This window comes from Sceloporus undulatus, chromosome 1 (assembly GCF_019175285.1).
Source record: "Sceloporus undulatus isolate JIND9_A2432 ecotype Alabama chromosome 1, SceUnd_v1.1, whole genome shotgun sequence".
Lineage (NCBI taxonomy): Eukaryota > Metazoa > Chordata > Lepidosauria > Squamata > Phrynosomatidae > Sceloporus > Sceloporus undulatus.
Window position 1 is genome coordinate 189,340,009 of NC_056522.1, and position 19,806 is coordinate 189,359,814.

The 19,806-nt window shown below is 44.5% G+C and overlaps 1 protein-coding gene across 1 annotated transcript in view; it reads right to left on the minus strand.

The window, feature by feature from the left end:
• FAM117B (family with sequence similarity 117 member B) overlaps window positions 1-6,716 on the minus strand; it is a 49,211-nt gene extending 42,495 nt beyond the window's left edge. Inside the window, 2 exon segments of the mRNA XM_042437867.1 lie at window positions 5,894-6,131; window positions 6,133-6,716. Of these exon segments, the coding sequence (XP_042293801.1) occupies window positions 5,894-6,131; window positions 6,133-6,576 (682 nt within the window). The 5' untranslated portion in view covers window positions 6,577-6,716.
• Window positions 6,717-19,806: the final 13,090 nt, after the last annotated feature.

The following is a 19,806-nucleotide window of genomic DNA, read 5'->3' on the forward strand; positions in this document are numbered from 1 at the left end:
CATTTTCTAGTCTTAAACCAAAGTGCAATCAAATGAAATAGTCACATACTCTTCCACTTTTTACCTGTCCCTCTACCACATTTTTCTATATTTTAGATTGTAAGCCCCTTAGAGATAAGGACTTAAAACCTATTCTGATTAACAGTTTAAAGACGGTACTTTATAAATAAAATGACAGTAGTAGTAGCAGTATAACCACTAATCATGATAAAGTACTACTACCAGGATCAGACCCAACATGCTTCCAAACTGCAGCTGCTGAAAAACAACGAGATGGATGTTGCCTCTATACCATATTCTGTTTGTGGGTTTCCCAGAGGAATCTGCTTGGCCACTGGATAACAGGATGCTGTGTTAGGTAAGCCTTCAATTAGATCCAACTGGGATATTCTTCTGGACTAATTTCTTAACAGTGGGAAAACATGGGCAGTCTTGTATTTCAGCTCATTTGGGCAGATCATGTTTTACTATGAATGGTCTGTTTTTGGCTTGAATCCAAACACTGAGCATCAATAAAAAGCTCTACAACCTGCCTGAGATCAGAAGGGTCTCCAGCCTTCCTGAGTTGCTTTTCAGTAACCAATGACCCCATTCCAATTAACAGCAAGATTTCCAGAATCAAGCTCTTGCTTTGATAGACTGCACAAACAGAATTCAATAGCCACACATACAGGTGTTAACAGATTCAATAACCAGTAACTGAGGAACCCTGAAATCAGTAGGTGGTTACCACATACAAACAAAACCAAATTTCTTTGCCTACTTCATGGTCAGAGAAGAAATCCTTTGTATTGCATTCCCTAACTAGACCTTTCCTAGTTCCTTCCATCAGTAGTAGTAGTTGTTATGGTGACTCAAAGGCAAGTCTATCACAGGGTTTTCTTATTTTTTTATTTATAAATTTATTTATTATTCTTGGCAAGATTTGTTCAAGGAGGTTTTGATAGTGCCTCTCCTCTGAGACAAGGTCACGTAGTGGGTTTCAATGGCTGAGCAGAGGTTTGATCCCTATTCCCCAGAGTCATATTCCAATGCTCAATCCGCTACACCATGGTGGCTGTGTTTCTTCCATCAAATACCAGTGTGTTCTTGCTGTTGTGCCTTTTTGCTATTATGCCCTCTTGCTATTAGTAAAAATATTATTTTCCATCAGAGTGGCCTACACTAATAGTTTGTCTTGCTTCTTTACCTTCCAGGCAACATCTACTGCAGACAAGCAGCCTAGAAGAAATGGGCTAGCACTACTTAATCAAACAAATGCACAGCAGGGCAAAAATATTTCATATTACACACTTAAATAGAAGAACTATTTACATTTGTAATCTGCTCTATATTCAAAGAGCTTGGAATAATTCACATATTTCCAGCTACTCTCCCATTCAGGTCCCATTGCTTCAGAAAAACTGCTTAATCTTCAAACTATTTCCCCTCTAGTAGTACCTTAAACTGCTGCTTCAAATGATGTTTTCTTCCTTTTAATTAACTTTATAAAAATCTATAACCTGCTTTGCACATGTCAGTATAGATATAGAAAAGTTACTATTTCTGGGTTTCCACTTTCAAATGAAATAGCCAGACAACAGACCAAAAAGTTAAAGTCAAAGGCTTTAACGGCTGGCATCCACAGTTTTTTGTGGGTTTTTCGGGTTATGTGGCTCTTCCAGAACACGGCCACATAGCACAAAAACTATAGACAAAAGGCTCTTTATTATTTTGCTACTGACAAGTCAAGGGCAGGTTTGGGGGCCAAAATTATGGATTCTGATACGAGGGTAAAACTCACAGGCATGTAACAAATGATGTAAGGGACACAGCAAAGGAACATTATGCCAAAGAACATACAACATTCCAACAGGCATAACTGTTTGTGCTCACCTTAAAGGGTGGATGGATGAAGAGGGAACAATGGTAAATGTGGCAGTGTGGCGTGGGTGGCAGGCAACCAGGCATGGGTGGAGCTAAGAAATCATGCATGTGTCAAAATTGTAAAGGCAAGAGTTAAGGTACAGTATTATCCAAAAAGGAACCACCCCTCCTCTGAGTAGAGCAGACAAAGACAAGAACTTAAACTGCCCCAGAGGAATGTAAAGGAAGCAGTGACCCCCTCTATGCTCTCAGAAGTCCTTTGAGGGGAAGCACTGCAACTGCTATTTTCCCACCCAGGCTTTTCAAAAAAACTAGAAATGGCACCCCATGGTAGAGAGAGTAGAAGAGGTCAGATTAAGCTCTCACCTTTCACTACTTCACTCAAGAGAAGGGGATGGTTCCTTTTTATATATATGAGTCACGTGTGTGTGCGTGTATACAGAGTAGGCCCTCCACATTTGCGGGGGTTTCATCTGCTCCTGGGCTCAGGCATGGTGGCGCTGTACCTGCCTCTCCTTCTCTCTCCCTCCAGGGCCAAGGCAGTTAGGATGGAGGGCCTTCATGTGCTTTCATAGTAGGGTATGTTTGACTACACTGCCTTGTAAATAAATCAAAAAGTAATAGGGTCTTGCAACATTTCAGCAGCCTGCTTGCCTGTTTAAAAAATTATGGCACAGTGCAGGGGTAAGCGGCAAACTCTCCTATAATTTGCAGAAACTGACTGGCAGTACTTGATACTTACCAGAAGTTAAATCAAAACAATAATATAATGTAAGATATAAGCAGTAACACTAGTTACATAAAATTCAAGACTTTGCCATATCACTGTTATGACAACATGCTGCCTCTTCTTAGCATTAAAGGTCTCCTCAAATAGTGGACAGCTTAGATATGCATTTGTACATTATCTAGGGGCCAACAGCATTTCCCAGGGGGCACTATTATTGTTGTCTCTGACCCCTTTACATTATGTATCTCCATTGAATAAACACGTTGGAGCACCATTCTGCTCACACTTCTGTTGACTGACTGCATCAAAGGCTACTCAGTTAAGTTTATGTAGTATTTATTTCGGGGGGATGTTATTGCTTCCTTGCAATTCGGATTCAAGTCATATCCATGCACCTGCAAAAGCCCACTCCTATTTTGAAAAGAACTAACTTTCATCCTAGAACTAACAAGATACAGAAATGAGAACAGAAAAACTCAAAGCAACATTCTCCACTAAGTATTTTTATCCATGTGCCTGTCCCATATAACATATAGCCAGCCCTTCGTATCCATTGATTTTTTATTCACGGATTCAAACATCTATGGCTTGAAATTTAAAAAAAAATAATCTTGAATTGCAAGAAGCAAACCTTGATTTTGCTATTTTATATAAGGGGCACCATTTTGCTATGCCACTGTATTTAATGGGACTTGAGCATCCACAGACTTTGGTATCCACAGAGGATCCTGGAACCAAACCCCAGTGGATACCAAGGGCTCCAACTGTACTAGATATAAAGAATTCTGAAGAATTATTTATCTGGCAAGAGATATTAGTTGGGAGGTTTTCCAGTATACAGAAACATTAATAAACCTAGGAATGTTCTATTCTAAAAAACTGCTGGTTAAAATACATAAATATATCTCTTAGTATTGCTGTTGTTAACTGCAGTCAAGTTGACTTGGACCTCTGGTGACCCTAGGAATGAGAGTTTAATGGCATTCTAGCTCCCTTTCTTGAGAGTGAATGCACTAATAATCTTTACACCTCATGCCTCTGAGGAAGGAGGCTCAAGTCTATGAAAGCTCATGTTCCCAGCTCCTTTCTTTCAGTTGATCTCAAAGGTGCTGCAAGATCCCTTGGTGCAGATTTTCCAGACTAACATGGCCAGGTTTCTGAATTCTAACATGAGTTCTGGTATTCCTTATGTGCTATGCCTCCTTTCATCTGTTTTTTCTTCTCATTGAAGGTTATTACTATCCTCCCTCCTGAAGTACTACAGCAGAGCCTTCTCTCTTTGAATTGAACGCTAGAATTTGTGACGTTTACACCCCACTTCATTGTACAACTGCATTTGAGTCAGACATGTCTAGACGTGTTCATTTACCCCCTTCATTCCTCCCCTCCCTTCAATTTTTCAGGGGCTGCTTCATAAGGTTTTACGTCATCCTCAGGTAGCTGCAGACCCTCAAAACACAGACTCCCTGAAGGGAGATTTTTTTAAAAAGTAGTGCTCCAGTTACAGAGGAAAAAGACAAGGGGGAAGAAGCAGATCAAATCACAGGGTTGAAATAAGAAGATAGGAGAAGAAAACACATGCGTTCTCCCCCTCACACACAGAAAGACCCCCTTTGGCATCCCAACAATGGGGTCAGGGCTCAAGGGGAGAGTGAGAGTTGGGAGGACCACCGGCACTTCAAACCTACAAAAGGCACCCCTCAGCCTCCCCACATCCAGCTGGGAGGACCCCCCCTTCTTTTTATATTTTATTGTTTTAATAGCTGTTAGTCTTCCTAACTGTTGGACATGTACTGTTTCTATGCGCTTTTATCTTTCACATTGCATTTTATTCTTTTAATGTTGCATTTCTATCCTGTATGACTAGGTTACCCGTATAAACTCGACTAATGTATAACTTGAGGGTTGGTTTTGGGGCCAACATTATGGATTTTTATATGACTTCTCGGTAAGGCGAGAATAGAATTTAGGGGCATGTAACAAAGGATCTAAAGGATGAAGCAAAAGAAACTATTGCCCAAATATGCCACTCTTTCCCCACCCAAGCATTCAAAAAGGCCAGAAGCGACACTGTTGTGGGGAGAGTCTAGGTGACTGGTGCTTCTTTTAGGTTGGCAGTGGTCCTCAAACTGTGTTAAGTGTTTTTTTTTTGGACTTCAGCTCCCAGAAGCCTCAGCCATGTTGCCCAACAGTCTAGGATTCTGGGAGCTGAAGTCCAAAATCCCTTAAAGAGCACAGTTTGGGGACAACTGGGCTAAATTCTTGCCTTTTGCCACTCTCCTCAGAGAAGGGCATAGTTTCCTTTTTTGATAAGAATTACTGTGCAGTTCTTGCAATGACCTGTGGCTAAGTCAACCTGGGGCTTTTGGGGTCCATTTTTTGACTAACATCTAGATCTAAATGAATCTGAGGAAGCAGACTTTGCTCTAGGAAAGCCCATGCTCCCAGCTCCTTTCTTTCACTTAGTCCCAAAGGTGCTACAAGAGCTCTCTCCACCCAAGGACCAATTCCATTTTAATGCCTACTTTTCTATATTTTTGATCGTATTGTTGTTACTTTTCATTCAGAAGCCACTTTGTGTCCCAATTTTGGGCTAAAAAGCAAGATATATATATATATATATACACACACACACACACACACACACACCACTTTGTTATTTGCCTTCCTCTTCCCCCTGAGGGCCCATTTTTGACCAAAACTTCTAGACTCACACAGGACAATAATATACAGTAACTCCACTTGAATGCCTACTTCTGTACGCTTTTGATTGTAATGCTGCTTTTGATTGGGAAGCCACTTTGTGGGGATGTACTAAAACAAATGGCAGCGCTTGCCCACAGAGAAACCATACTAGGCCATAGAAAACCCCCATGATTCCCTCCTATGGGCAAGCATTCCCCAATGATTCACCATAGGGCCACCTGTGACTGAAAAGCAGCTCTGTCATGTGCCCTGGTGGCACATGGGTTACATGCCTGTACTGCAGCCCCTCCCTCCCTCCCAAACCCTGAGGGCTCAGGCTGGACTGTGTGGTGGAGTCTCCTTCCTTAGAGATCTTCAAACAGAGGCTGGATGGCCATCTGTCAATGGGGATGCTTTGATGGAGAGTTCCTGCATGGCAGAATAAAGGGCTTGGACTGGATCAGGGCCCTTGCAGTCTCTTCCAACTCTAGGATTATATGACTCAGCCTGGCATCCTTCTGAGGTCCCTATAATGAGTGCCAGCCTGATGGGGGCAAGTAGCATCGTCAAGCTCAAGGGGACTGAAGAGCGGCCTAGCAATGGCCCTCTCACCTTTGCTCCCGGGGGAGCCGGGGCTCTTCCTCTCCGGGGAGGCCCTGCTTTGCTCCGGGGAGCGCCTCCGCTGCCGGTGCCGGACCCGTCCCCCTCCGTTGGCGGCGGCGGCGGCGTTGGGGCTGCTGCTGCTGCTGCTGTTGGCGCAGGCGCTGCCCTCGGGGTCCGGAGGAGGGGGGGAGGCTGGCGACGGGGCCGAAGGAGAGGAGGGCAGCCGAGGGGGGCTGCTGCGGGGGGGGCGGAGAGGCCGGAAGGGGCCCGGCGTTGTTGCTCTCTGCGGCGGCGATGGCGATGAGAGTCTGGGTGGCTACAGCAGGGCTGCTGCTTCCGTTCGTCGGGGGCGGTGGCGGTGGCGGTGCTCCTCGGGCGCCGTTGCGCGTGGGGCTGGCGGAGCGAGGCGAGGGCGGCGGCGGCGGAGGTTGCCGAGGAATAATGCCTCCTCCGCTTCTAGTAGGGCTTCCGTGTTGCTTCAGCTGGAAAGGCACCGTCGCCCTCATGGGCTGGAGGCGGCTGCTGCTACTGCTACTGCTGCTCGTGGCTGCCGTCGCCGCCGTTGAGGTAGCCGCCGCCGCTGCTACTGCTAGTGCCGCCCCTCCTCCTCCTCCTGCTGCGATGGCGGTTGGGGAGCCAGTCGGCCTCACGCGCGAAGGCGGCGGCGGCGGCGGCGGCGGGTGGGAAGACATTTTATTTGACTTGAGGAGACCAGGGATTATTGTCGTTAACGGTCAAACAAGGCCCCGCCCCCTTTTCAGGCACACTCGCCCCCCTTCCTTTAATCCTCCTCCTCGCGCCACACCGAGAAAGAACGATGCGCCTCCGTCCGCCGCCGCTGCTTCATCAACAATAGTGTCTGCCCCCCCTCCCCGGCCCTCTCCCATTGGAGGCGCCTCCACTCCGCTCCGGCCGCTACAGCGCCCTGATTGGTCGAGGGGCGTGGCCTACCTTGCGAGGGGGCGTGGCCAGGGTTAAAGGGACGTTAGGAGAGAGAGTGAGTAACGGCGGCTGCGTCGCCCCTCCTCCTCCTCCTCCTCCTCTCAGCGGAAGACGTCTTTCTGAAAGAAGGAGAGGGTATTGCGCCCCCAGCGGGAGAAGAGGGAGCAGCAGGTCCAAAGCAGGCCTCTCTCACCACCACCTCCTCCTCCTCTTCCTCACTGTAAGAGACGTCTTCCTGAAGGGAGGAGAGGATATTGCGCCCCCAGTGGAAGAAAAGGGAACAACAGGCCCAAAGCAGGCCTCTCTCTCTCTCTCTCTCCCTCTCCATCCATCCATCTGTGGAGGTTTAAGGTGTTGTTGTTGTGTGCCTTCCAACAAGATGACCTGAGATGGCATATAACTAGAAAAGGAGGACTATGCACTGCAAAATGGAGGACCTGACCAAGCAAAAGCTAAAAACACCAATATAAATAGAGATCCATACTTCTTATTCGTGCTCAAAATGGAGGACGTTTTGGCAATCCTCCTGGACACAAGGCTGAAATGGAGGCCTAGGTGCCACCCTTTCCTGACCCTCCATCTGCTGGCTGGTGTCCTCATCCAGTGGCTTCTCTTTGCCTAATACAGGAGTGGAGTTCATCCTCTCAATTTCATACATATTTTAGATCCATCATCATCATCATCATCATCATCATCATCATCATCATTTATTGTATTTATACCACCCCTCTGCAGAAATGCGCTCAGAGCAATTTACAGATTGTCACTTAGACAGTTCCCTGCCCTCAGTTTTACAATCTAAAAAGACATGACACAAATGGAGAAAGGAATGGCAGTGGGGAAGGACACTAAAGTCCAAAACACATTACAGAAATGGTCCAGTTTGAGACCGCTTTAACTGCCCTGGCTCAATGCTAGGGGATCCTGGAAACTGTAGTTTCATGAGACATTTAGCCTTTTCTGTCAGAGAGTTCTGGGGCCACAATAAACTACAATTCCCATGATTCACTAGCACTGAACCAGGGCAGTTAAAGCGGTCTCAGACTGGATTATTCCTGCAGTGTGTTTGGGACCTAAATCCAGTAGATACTCCCAGTTCTTCTCTTCTTCCTCCAAGACCAGGGTGGTATCAGATAAGATGGAGGGAGGGCCTTTCATCTTCCTCTGAGGCTGAGCCCAGGCATAGTGGAGCTGTGGCTGCCTCTCCTCTCCTCCCAGGGCCAGGATGCTAGCAGTTAAGATGGAGGGAGGGCTTTTTGTCTGCCATGTTGTTGGTGGGACTCTCGTATTACAGTATATGGGTGGGGGAATGGAAGGTAAGAGTGTATAGGATTGCAGGCTGAGGCCAAAGGAGGTACGAATCCAGGATTACTGTCTCTGGACAGTGTTTGAAAGGAGGCCTGAGACACAGAGAGCTCACTCATGGATTTGGAAATATCACATACCGCAGTCTTTCTAGGCCTGTATCACTTTAGAATAGACTGAGGAATCCCATGATGGATTACTCCCTTCATGTCCAACCTCCCTGCATGCATAAAATTAAGACAGTTTAGATCAACCTTTTCTCTTTCACCTGTGTCCAGACCACCTTCGCCTGCACTCTGATGTGGAAGACAAGAGGGCTAGACTGTATTGGTTTTGACCTTTTACAGTTCAGTCTGTACATGTCTACACAGTGAGCTCAGTTTAGGGATGGGCAATTGCACTAGATCTGAAGGCTGCTAGAACTGCCAAAATGCCAACAAAACAGAGTGGATTATTATGCAACCTGTTTAAAAGGCAGATTGCCACTTCTGGAGGCTCCCACAAAAGGTAATCTCCCACCAAACAGAAAAGAGGGTGTAAAGGGGGCAATCCATTGAGTCTTGAACATGTATCCTCCTTAACTCAATCTTTTCACTGACATCTCATTTCTTTCTCCTTGCAAACTCTTGTCAAGATCAACGTTATTTTAATGATGGCCAATGGAACAGAGTGAGACAATGCTTATCTAAGGACATCCCAAAATCAATCCTTGAGCAAGGAAATTAACCTGGATTTCATGCTCAAGTCACTAGTAGACTCTTGATTATGCTGTACTCAAGCGTCTGTTAAATCTATTTCTACAGACACTCCTCCAAATTTGACCAGCTGTTCACATCCCAATCTTTACATGATGAGGAGCACGCAAAGATAAGTCCTTGATGGCTTAATTTTTTCTTTTCTTTTCGTTTTTTGTTCTGTTTTGTTTGCAACTGCTCTGCCCTGGAGTCAGGCATCAAAGTCAGGCTGACCTGGGAAAATATTTATTTACCAGCTTAGTCTTAGAAGTGCGGTTGCTAGATTGAAATCTGGAGAATGTGCCTACACCTTTGATGGCAGCGCAGAAGGGAGAATTTCAGCAGGTGCTGCTTGTCACACAACCAGTGGCAACCCCACCCCTTGGGTCACCTGGAGTGGGGGCATGGGGGCTGATGGGAGGACGGTGTGCTTGGCCCTCTTTCGCTGTGCCAGTGGTGGACTCCTCATGAGACCAGCACTGCCAAGCAAAGGCAGAAGGGGACCGCTTGGCCCTTCTCACCTCTTCTGGGGTGTCACCCACTGCAGGCCACATACTCCTAGTGACACCACTGCACACAACCAGGTAACAAGCAACACCTGCTGAAATTTCCTCTTCTGCACAACTATTAAAGGTGCAGGCAACCCTACTTTGAACTCTTAGGGCCCGAATAGACAGGCCAAGATAAAGCTGCTTCGGGTCACTTTGGAGGTATGCTGTTTAAAAGACACATGCATCTTAAGAGGCCCAAAGCTGCACCAAAGCTGCGCTCCAGTCCTTAGGACTGGAACGCGACTTTGGCGTGGCTTCCAGCCTCTTAGAATACATGCAGCATTTAAACAGTATACTTCCAAAGTGACCTGAAGCAGCTTTATTTTGGCCTGTCTGTTCAGACCCTTAGTTCCTTTTAAACACGTTCATTTTGTATAAAGATTTTAGCATGTTGTCTGTAGATCAACAACCAGTGGACCAATTCAGGCCTTCTGGGAGTTGCTACTGGCTCACTCCATAACCACCTTCAGAGGCAAAGGAGAAGTGGAAATTTCCAGGAAGTCATTTTGTGGCATAGGGTTTGTGCATTCCAGTGTTTCTTAGTCAGGTTCGCCTGCTAAGCATGGCCTTGAAGACCTTAGTTTAAGACTTTCTACCCATTGTTGTGTATGTTATTTCAGAACTTCCCTTTCTGTTCCCTGCAACCTCACTGCTTGTTCTCCTCTTTTTATGACTACAGATGCCCTTATGCTTTCTGACAGGGCTGGAGGATTGATGCTCCTTCAGATATTGTTGAACTCTGGCTCCCATCAGCACCAGTCAGCCTAACCATTGATGAAGAACCGTGGATGCATTAGTTCATCTACATCTGGAGGAACCTGTTGTTTCCTGAGCCCTGCTCTATGGCACCCTAAGCTAAACGCTAATGGCATCCAAAGCTAAAATCTACAACCCATTCCCACTCGTAAGGTTTGTCTGCAGACTAGTTCTGAGGCTGAGGAAGGGGTGTGGAGCTAGGAAACAGAGGAGGGGAGAAAAGCAGCAGGTTGAAACCTGATCAAGAAGCCACCCCATCCATGCCTCCCACCCACGTTTCAGGCCCACTGGATGCCTCACTGCCGCAACATGAAAATGAGAAAACCTGCCCATCTGCTGCTGCAGCAACTTGTAACAGCCGTCTTTTCAGCCTGTTTCCCACCCTGCCTCCCAGGAGCTCTGAATAACACTTGAGCCTCACCAAAGCCCTGTGTGGGTGGGGAAGACTGAGACAACAGCAGTCGCCAAACAGAGGCTGAACCTAATCCTGGCCAAACCATATTCCACCTCCCCATCAGTCCAAACATCTTCTCCTTTAGAAACTCGTTTTCAGGGTCAGCCTTTCAATCACTCATTTTTCGATATCACAACCATAAATCTCCTCTTTCCTCACCTAATGTCTCCATTGGCAGGAAGCACCACGTGTGCCACCGTTTCCCCAGTGTCTGCAGAATGGCTGTCCAGTGTCCACTCCACATATCACAACACGTGCTCTTTACACACAAAGCAGACATGCATAGATGTTTGATTTAACAGATACACATTCTGCCAGCTTCTTACACAACCCCTGAACTGACAACTTACTTGGATGACAGCTGCCTAGGAAAATAATACCTAAACCATCTTTAGGAATGTTTTCTAATACATGAATTCCTTTCCAAACAGGAAGAAAAAAAATATTTTGTCTGTTATTTCATCAGACGACCATGGAATATGTTGACTTTCTTCACTTCCTTTTGAGTCAGTTATCACATTTGACTGTACACATCTTTGAATTTTAATCTATGCAGTTAGAGACCCAGTGTCGCATAGTGGTTTGAGTGTTGGGTTGACTGTTGCAACTCTGGAAACCAGGGTTCGATATGCTTTTCAACCATGAAATCCACTGGGTGACCTTGGGTAAGTCACATACTCTCGGCCTCAGGGGAAGGCAATGGCAAACCTCCTCTGAACAAATCTTGCCAAGAAAAGCCCATGATAGGGGTCACCATAAGTCAGAAAGACTTGAAGGCATGCAACAACAACAATTTTTTAAAGGTAATATTGCTATGTACCAATGTTTAGTTCATATTTAATGCGGTTAATTTTGACTGGTTCAGTTCAGAAAAACACTGTTTTTGTCCCCCCACTCCATGTACAGTACTCTTAGTGTTAGGAAACAGAGACTTCAAAAGGTATTAAATCTCACCAAGTGATTTTACGATTGTGGCCTAAACCGATAGACGATTTGTTTCAACGGGAAACGGGTACTGAAAATGGCTGTGAAACTAACCTAAGCAGTATTTTTACAACTAAGATAGTTTGGGCATGACTCCATTTACAAAGGAACGTGGGAAAGAAAGTAGGAGAAGCAATTACTGTAGATAATTTTATCTACAGTGTAGTTCTGTCTGCCAGGGCAGTTCAGTGAGTATCCTAGAGCAATAACAATCTCCTCATGACACAAAGATTGGAAGAACTTCAAACCATTATTCATGGCGCTCTGCCAGTTTTCCACTGTTTTGTTACTGCATGATAAATTGAGGAGGGGCGGGTGGGGATCTGAATTAAAACATACAATGTTCAGTCTGGGCCTGGAAGTCCCAGGTTCCACTTCTGAGTCAGCAGTGAATTCCACTTGGTTGTTCCAGGGCCATTTCCCACCACAGCTTAGCTTCCAGGATAGGTTTCATGCAGTTCATGACAGCACCATGTTTGTACGTCACGGGACTCATTCACCCATGGGAAGCAGCTGCAGTTGCCCATTTTGCAAACCCATGGCATTTGGCCGCCATTAAAACGTAAGAGGGTCAAAACTGTTGGAAATTAAAGCATCGCTGTTGTAAGAAGTAACCTGGGAATGGGATGTGTGCTGGATGACCAGGTGTCTTCTTTTCCCCAGACATGTCCTACATTTTAACTTTCTGTCCAACCGGAATTTCAAAATGTCCTCTATTTTGAACATGACTAAGAAGCATTAATTTACATTTATATTAGTGGCTTTGGCTTTTATTTTGTAACATCCTACATTTTTCTTGAATTCCTACATTTTGCAGTGCTTTGTCTTCCTTTGGGGTTATGACATCCGGTCACTGTGGATGTGTGAGAGTCAAAAGGCTGATAGTTTTTCCCATATCTTTTCTAGATCTATGTGGCAACAGGCACACTTAGGTTTTAATTCCTCGCTCTGAGCATTCTTTGTGCTGCTTCTTCTGCCCTAGAGAGGGGCAGGCAGCATAAGCAGTCTTCATATCGGCTGTCTGAGAAGACTTGCACACACAGAAGCCACTTTTAGGGATTTCTGTAACAGAGACTGCGTCCGCACTGCAAAAATAATCCAGTTTGACACCACTTTAAGTGCCATAGCTCAGTGCTCCGGAATTCTAGGAACTGTAGTTTTGTGGCACCAGAGCTCTCTGACAGAGAAGGTTAACTGTCTCACAAAACTGCAGTTCACAGAATTCCAGAACATTGAGCTATGGCAGTTAAAGTGGTGTCAAACTGGATTATTTCTACAGTATGGATGCAGCCAAAGATAGATGATAAATTGTGGGCTTCACTGTTATTAATAAATCACCCAGTCAGTGATGAAAAACTAGATAGTCAGATATGCAGATACAGATAAAGATATATAGAGATAGATTTTTGATGTTAACCATCTTTGAGGTGATTTTGACCCATTTCAACCCTGTGGATGAGACATCTCCAACCTCTCTGTCCTCCACTGGCTCTGCTTAGTTTCTGCAAACTCATACCTGAGACCTTCCTAACAAAGTCCATCCATTTAGCATGTGGCCTTCCTCTCTTTCTATTTCCCTCCACCTTTCCCAGCATTATTGTCTTTTCCAATGAGTTCTTCCTTCTCATGAGATATATCTGAAGTACGATAGGCTCAGTTTTATCATCTGGCTTCCAGGGAGATTCATGGCTTGATCTGCTCTAGGACCTATTTGATTGTCTTTTTGAGAGATATTATTTTATATTATTCAGATTTAACCAGCATAGAGAGCAGTGAAGGAGGAGGAGAGTTGCAGTCCAACAGTATTTTGAGAACCATATTTTCCTCATTGTTTGTGTATGCAAGTAATGAAAGAAATAGTCTGTCTAAATGGGTTGGCTGGGCAAAAGAAGAGCAGATGAGATTCAGGTCCAATGGCATTTTTGTCACTGTTATGTGCCTTCACATTGACTCTGACTTCCTGCAACCCGTTGTTGTTCTTGTTGTCATTGTGTGCCTTCAAGTCATTTTAATCTTATGGCAACCCTAAGGTGAACCTATTGTTTTTTTTTTTGGAGGGGGGTATTCAGAGGGGGTTTCCCATCGCCATCATGTGAGGCTGAGAGTGTGTGACTTGCCCAAGGTCACCCAATGGGTTTCATGGCTCATCAGGGATTCAAACCCTGGCCTCCAGAGTCATAGTCCAACACTCAAACCACTGTAAGGTTTTCTAAACAACCTTTATTCAAAAGGTTGCCTTGCCTTGCTCTGAGGTTGAAAGAGTGTGACTTGCCCAAGGTTTCCCAGTGGGTTTCCATGGCTGATCAAGGATTCAAACTCTGGTCTCCCCGAGTGCCAGTCTAATGCTCAAACCATTACATCACACTGGCTCTCAACCATCTAGGAAATTGTTATTTGGAGCCACTGTAGAAGATCTGGTGGGAAAATAAGGTTCTTCTGCTCTAACATCTGAAAACAAAGATGGCAGCTATCATAATGCCATTATATGTATCTGTGTTACATATTCCTTTAGAATCCTCAGTGCTATTCTTTCCCCCCACTAATTAACATTTTTAATTGAGTTTTTACAATTAAACATATAAAGTCTGCGTGATAATGACAAAAACAACAAAAACAATTAACTACAAGGGCCAAGGGTATGTATCATAAATACTTATTCTGCAGCAGAATCAGAGAATTAGTTTTCAGCAAGAGCCAGAGAATCTGGCTTGTCAAGTTATAGTGTCCATCCAAAGATCCATCTATGAAGCAGGAGGTTGTATCCGGTGGGAGTGTTGATAAACATAGTCAATAAAGATCATCCAGTCTTCCTGAAATGTGTCCGTCCTTTTGTGGCCAATGCAAAAATCCATCAATAGCAGACAGTTTCTTCATCTACCACATACCCCAAACCCTAACCCACCAATTTTCAATGGAGAGGTCACTTGACTTCCAACATATGGCTACTTCTAATCTGGCAGCAGTAATGAGAAAAGTGATCAGTTTCCTATGTTTCAAGTTACTTTTAACAAATATAGAAGACGAAAGCAAAATTGCAGAGAAATTTACGGTTTGATCAGTGATACATGAAATGTGATACAGAACTGCATCCCAGAATTTTCTCACTTTAGGACATTCAATCCACGTATGCATATAAGAGCCTCTAGATGTACAACCCCGCCAGCAATCCAGAGAAAGCGTTTTAACCATTTTAGACAGTGTTACAGGTGTGAGATACCATCTATGGATGTTTTCAGTGTATTCATCCTCGCAGGTGTTGAATGGGATTTGTATGGGGATGAAGGCCAAGTATGAGCCCATGCAGTGTCTGAAATCACGGTTTTCAATTCTGCTTTCCAAAATGAGTGCATATATTGGCCTTGCCCACACATGTGTTCCAGGAGATGTTTGTAGATAACTGTCGCCATCCCTTTAGTATGAGATGTGGCATTCAAATGTTTTTAAAAAAAGGAGAGCGGATGTGGAGATTCTCCTGCTGAGGCTAGGTGCAGTGCAAATGAAACAATTTGGCGTTCTTGAAGCCAGGTATTGTTAATTTGGTGTAGGGAAGTTTTTATGGTGGCAGTGGGCTTTGGTCATCCACCAAAACACAGGTCTAAGGTATGGAAGAGTCCACATCTTCTCAATAACCTTAGTGGGAATTGATCATCTACATGAGAAAGAGGATGCCCCCCCCCCAAAAAAAAGGGGGGGTTTGGAGCCAGTATGTTTTTTTCATTGATGCCAGATGAGTAGAGCCCTCAGTGCTATTCTCATTACCTTATGTGTTTAAAAAGAAAGTAAAATAAAGAGTTAGATATACAGAATTGTTGCAAGAGTGACATCTGTAGCCTTCCAGATATTGTTGGATTGCAAATTCCAGCATCTCTCATGATCAACTGTCCTGGGTAAAGTTGATGGGAGCTGTAGTCTATCATACAGAACAGGGATTGAACAATGCAGCTCTCCAGCTGCTGTTGAGCTACTGATCCCAGCAGGCTTAAGCAAGCATAGCCAAAGTTCACAAATGCTGGGAATTGCAGTACATCTAGCAGGCTGCATTAGTCTAACCCCTGATCCTGCAAGCCATACGTTCCCATAAAATTAACAATGATGGAATTTTGTTTGTTTTTACTAAATGCCCAGTTTTTAAAGAAAAATGCTGCTCCTAGACTTCTTATAAACTGTGTTAGGGAATATTTGAATTCCAGCTTAGATTTAATGTGAAAAATATGGTTCTCTGTTAAATTCCACTAACAAAGTATAAGCATTGCTTAAATAGATACAGATTTAAGACCTCTTGGTTGTTATACTACATATAATTTGACATTATGCTATAATTTAAAAGAAAAAAGCCCTCTCATGTGGCTTTCTCCAGGCAGGGGGTCATTTTGTTTTTCAGCTGCTAGCTTGTGGATAAATACCTGGCATTTTTATCAGGGTGTTTCTTACCCTCCACCCTATTAATTCCATCTAATTCCTGTTGGAAATTGTTCCACATTCCACTAATCTGCAAGATCAGTGGTTCTGAGCCCTGCATTGAAAACTAGTTAAACCCTTTGGTGCATGTGCGTGTTAAATGACTTCTGACTCTGTTTGGAGAAAGGCCTGTTAGAGAAGCTTTTCTGTCTTGTGAAGGCCAGACGTGCCCTGGAGTGTGAATAGATTATGAATTAACAGTTAGTAAAAGCTTGTCTTTCCAGTCTACTACGACAGCTCTAGCAGAGCCTGGCTCCTAGAATAAAGCACAGGCAGAGCTTGCATACCTTAGCACCAAGTGTCAAGAGGTGATGGTCATGGACAGTGTGTTCTCTAAACCAGTGGTTCTCATGACATTAAATCACTTGAGAACCCTTTCCACGTTGATCTAATTGCTAGGAAATTGCTGCATATTTCTGAAGGATTTGTGGGTACACTACAGATTAACCTTTCAGTACACTCAGTGCATTTAAGACCAGGCCTTGGAAACGTTGCTTCCTCCTCTTTTTTTATTTCTTCTAACCACCCATTAGGCTTGTAAGGAAGTTCCCAGGAATTGTAACACTTCCAAGCCTGAAATAAGCTCATTCCAGTTTCACTGGCCAATGGCATCACTGGCTGAAAATAATTATGAGGGGCGACAGGGGGTGCCAAAATATTTCTCACCCAGGGTGGCCAAATGCCTAGAGCCGGCCCTGGTGCAGCCCTCCTGGCTTCACTGCTGACCAGCTCCCTCTTCATAAGAAAACCATATAGTAGCAAAGGAGGAGCAAGCCTGGCCCTCTTGGCTTTGCCTCCACCAGGCTTCCTCACCAAAAGCCAGGCAGAAGCAAAGGAAGGGACCCCTAGTGGTGCAGTGGTTAATGCCAGTTTTGCAGCCACAAGGTTGTGAGTTCGATACCAGGGATAGGTTGACTCAGCCTTCCATCCTTTCGTTGGTTAGTAAAATGAATACCCAGCTTGTTGGGGGCAATTGGCTCTCTAAACCGCTTAGAGAATACTGAGTTCACTATGAAGTGGTTTAGAAATGTGAATTGTTAGGAAGGATCTAATTAGGGGAATTTCTGAATTTAGGTCAAATTGCTGAGAGGGAGGATTCTAACAACACCGTCACGAGACCATGTCTCATGGTGTATACCAGAGGTCCACAATAATCCCTTGAGAGACGACACTGAGACAGACTGCTCCAGTTAAGTCTAAATATTTATTAAAAAGGGAAAACAAGTGCACAGCAAAGGGGCACACAGATACATGCATACACACAATTCTTAATGAAAGCAAAGGGAGGAAATTCGGGAGAGAGTTGAGAGAGGCAAATCTATGCAAAATACTTACTTCTGAAGGCTTTTCCAGGGACCAAATGTAGATGTAGATGATGGAAGGACACGGCTGCCGAAACGTGGGGGGAAATGGCTGAGGGAGCTAAAATCAGAGTCCAGTCTGATGTGAAGCCAGGCTGTATTCTGACTAAAGCACACTGAAATGAGCTGATCTAAGGGTTATACAGTGGTCCTTTCTTTTATGTGGGGGATCCGTTCTGGACCTCCCGCGTAAAAGAAATTCTGCCTATGCTTGAGCCCCATTAGAAGTAATGGGGCTCGTGGCGCGGTGGCGCACATGCACCATGGGTACACACACCATTGTTTCTTCCTGGGCATGGCACCATTTCTTCCATCGCTGCTTTCAGCATATGCTGAAAGCAGCGTATAATGTGTCCGTGTATGACGTGGGCGCACTGTATAGGCAAATTCTAGCCTCTAGCAATGAGTTTAATGGCTTAGCTGCAGCTGAGACAAAGGATGTAAAGCAAGATGAAGAACAGCCTAGTCAATGCACTTGAATTTGAACACAATTGAGGAAGGCAAACAGATGAATGGGTGGCCATTGATTTAATCACTGGGCCATCAAGTGTATGGCTGAAAACAAACAGCCAGTATTGTGTTGGTTTTGGAGGTGATGGATTTTCTTGTCTAGCAGCTCCCAAACGTCCTGTGGGGAATTTCCAGTCCTTTTCTCTAGGGCTCCTACCCCCTCCTGTGCCAGCTGCCTACATGACATCTCTGCTTTGGAGAAATGGCAGTGCCCCTAGGAGGTCAGCTTGGGGTCAAAGTGAATTCTACGCACACTCCAAAATTTAATAAATCTATGTGCTTTAACAGAATGCTAATGCTAAGGGAGAGCCAGCCAGGAGGCGGCCTCTGCTAATACAGCAAAAAAGAAAGTGCAAGTGTGCCCTTTTGGCCATCACAGCCCCCCTGCATGCGCTGGGTGACACATAGGGAAGAGGCAAGGCAGGATAAAAATAGGGTGACCAGATGTCCTAACTGTAAAGAAAGACAAGGGACTGTAAAATAGAAGACAATACAAAATAAAAGAGAAAAATGCTAATATAAATATAAACTCATACTTCTTTGTCATGTTCAAAATGGAGGCCATTTTGGAATTCCTTCTAAAAGGCTGAAAAGTAGGTCATGTCCTGGAAAAGGAGAACGTCTGGTCACCCTAGACAAAGAGAGAAATAGGGCAGGTTGTGTAACCTATTGATAACCACTCAAAGAACCACAGCTACAGGTAATCAGCCTGTCCTGCTTCTTTGCTGTCTCTGGGATGCACACAGATGGGAGGCAAGCAAACAACTGACCTGACTGGTGGGGAAACATGAGCCATGAGTCTTAAGAATCATAGGAAGCTGTACATCCTCCTCACCTTTGCTTTATACCTTGTCCTTCCTCTAATGAGCTCCAGGCAGAGCATGTGGATTTCTTCCTCTTCACATTTTCCTGACATCAATCCTGACAAGTTGGTAGGGCTGAAAGAGAGTAACTGCTCACAGGCAAGTTTTATGGCTTCATGGGGACTAGATCTTGGAAATCCAATCTGGAGTTTCTCAATCAGAGTTCCTTACATTCTTAGGGTTGTGTGAGAGGCTATTAGAGGTTCAGCGAGAAATTATGATTGAAACAAACTTATTTTAATCTGTAGATATAATAATTTTTATGCAGGCCTTCATTGAGCCTGATAATTATTTAAAGGGTTCTTTGGGGTAAAAAGGTTGAAAAAGGCTTCAATCACAATACCACACTAGCTCTCACTTATCTAGTATTCGAGGCAGATCATTCACCTGAGCAAGTAAAGCAGTTTCTATCCTGTCACTTGGTCTAAATACTCAAAAGGCACAAAATCCCATCTAATCATGAAGCTAAAAACAGGTCAGGTTACTTGGATGGGAGACCACCAAGGAAACACCAGGTGCTGTAAGTTATATTTCAGAGGAAAGAACTGGCAAAACCATCTACCCTTACCTAAGAAAACCCTATGAAATTCATGAGTTGGCAGAACTTGAAGGCGCACACACACACAATGTGCCCTGACCCTGGACTGAAACAGGTTTATGGAATTTGATTCATTGTGGTTGGTACCCACCTGGAAGTCTATTGCAAGCTCTCTTCCAGGTACTCCTTCCTTCAAGGGGCAGCTGTAAAGCATTAGGTGTCATAGTTTATGCATCCAGGGCACAGTTTGGAAGCGTTCCTTTTTAAGATTACAGCTTCCAGAAACCTCCAGCTAGCATGGCTGTGTAATCATGCCAGCTAGGGATTCTGGGAACTGTTATCCTACGAAGTAATTTTTCTGATCTTTGATCCAGGACAGTTCAGAATATTAAAGGAAAGGTGATATCCATCTGTTCCTGTGTCACTGTATACTAGATCAACTAGACCTGTACAAACTGACTGTGCA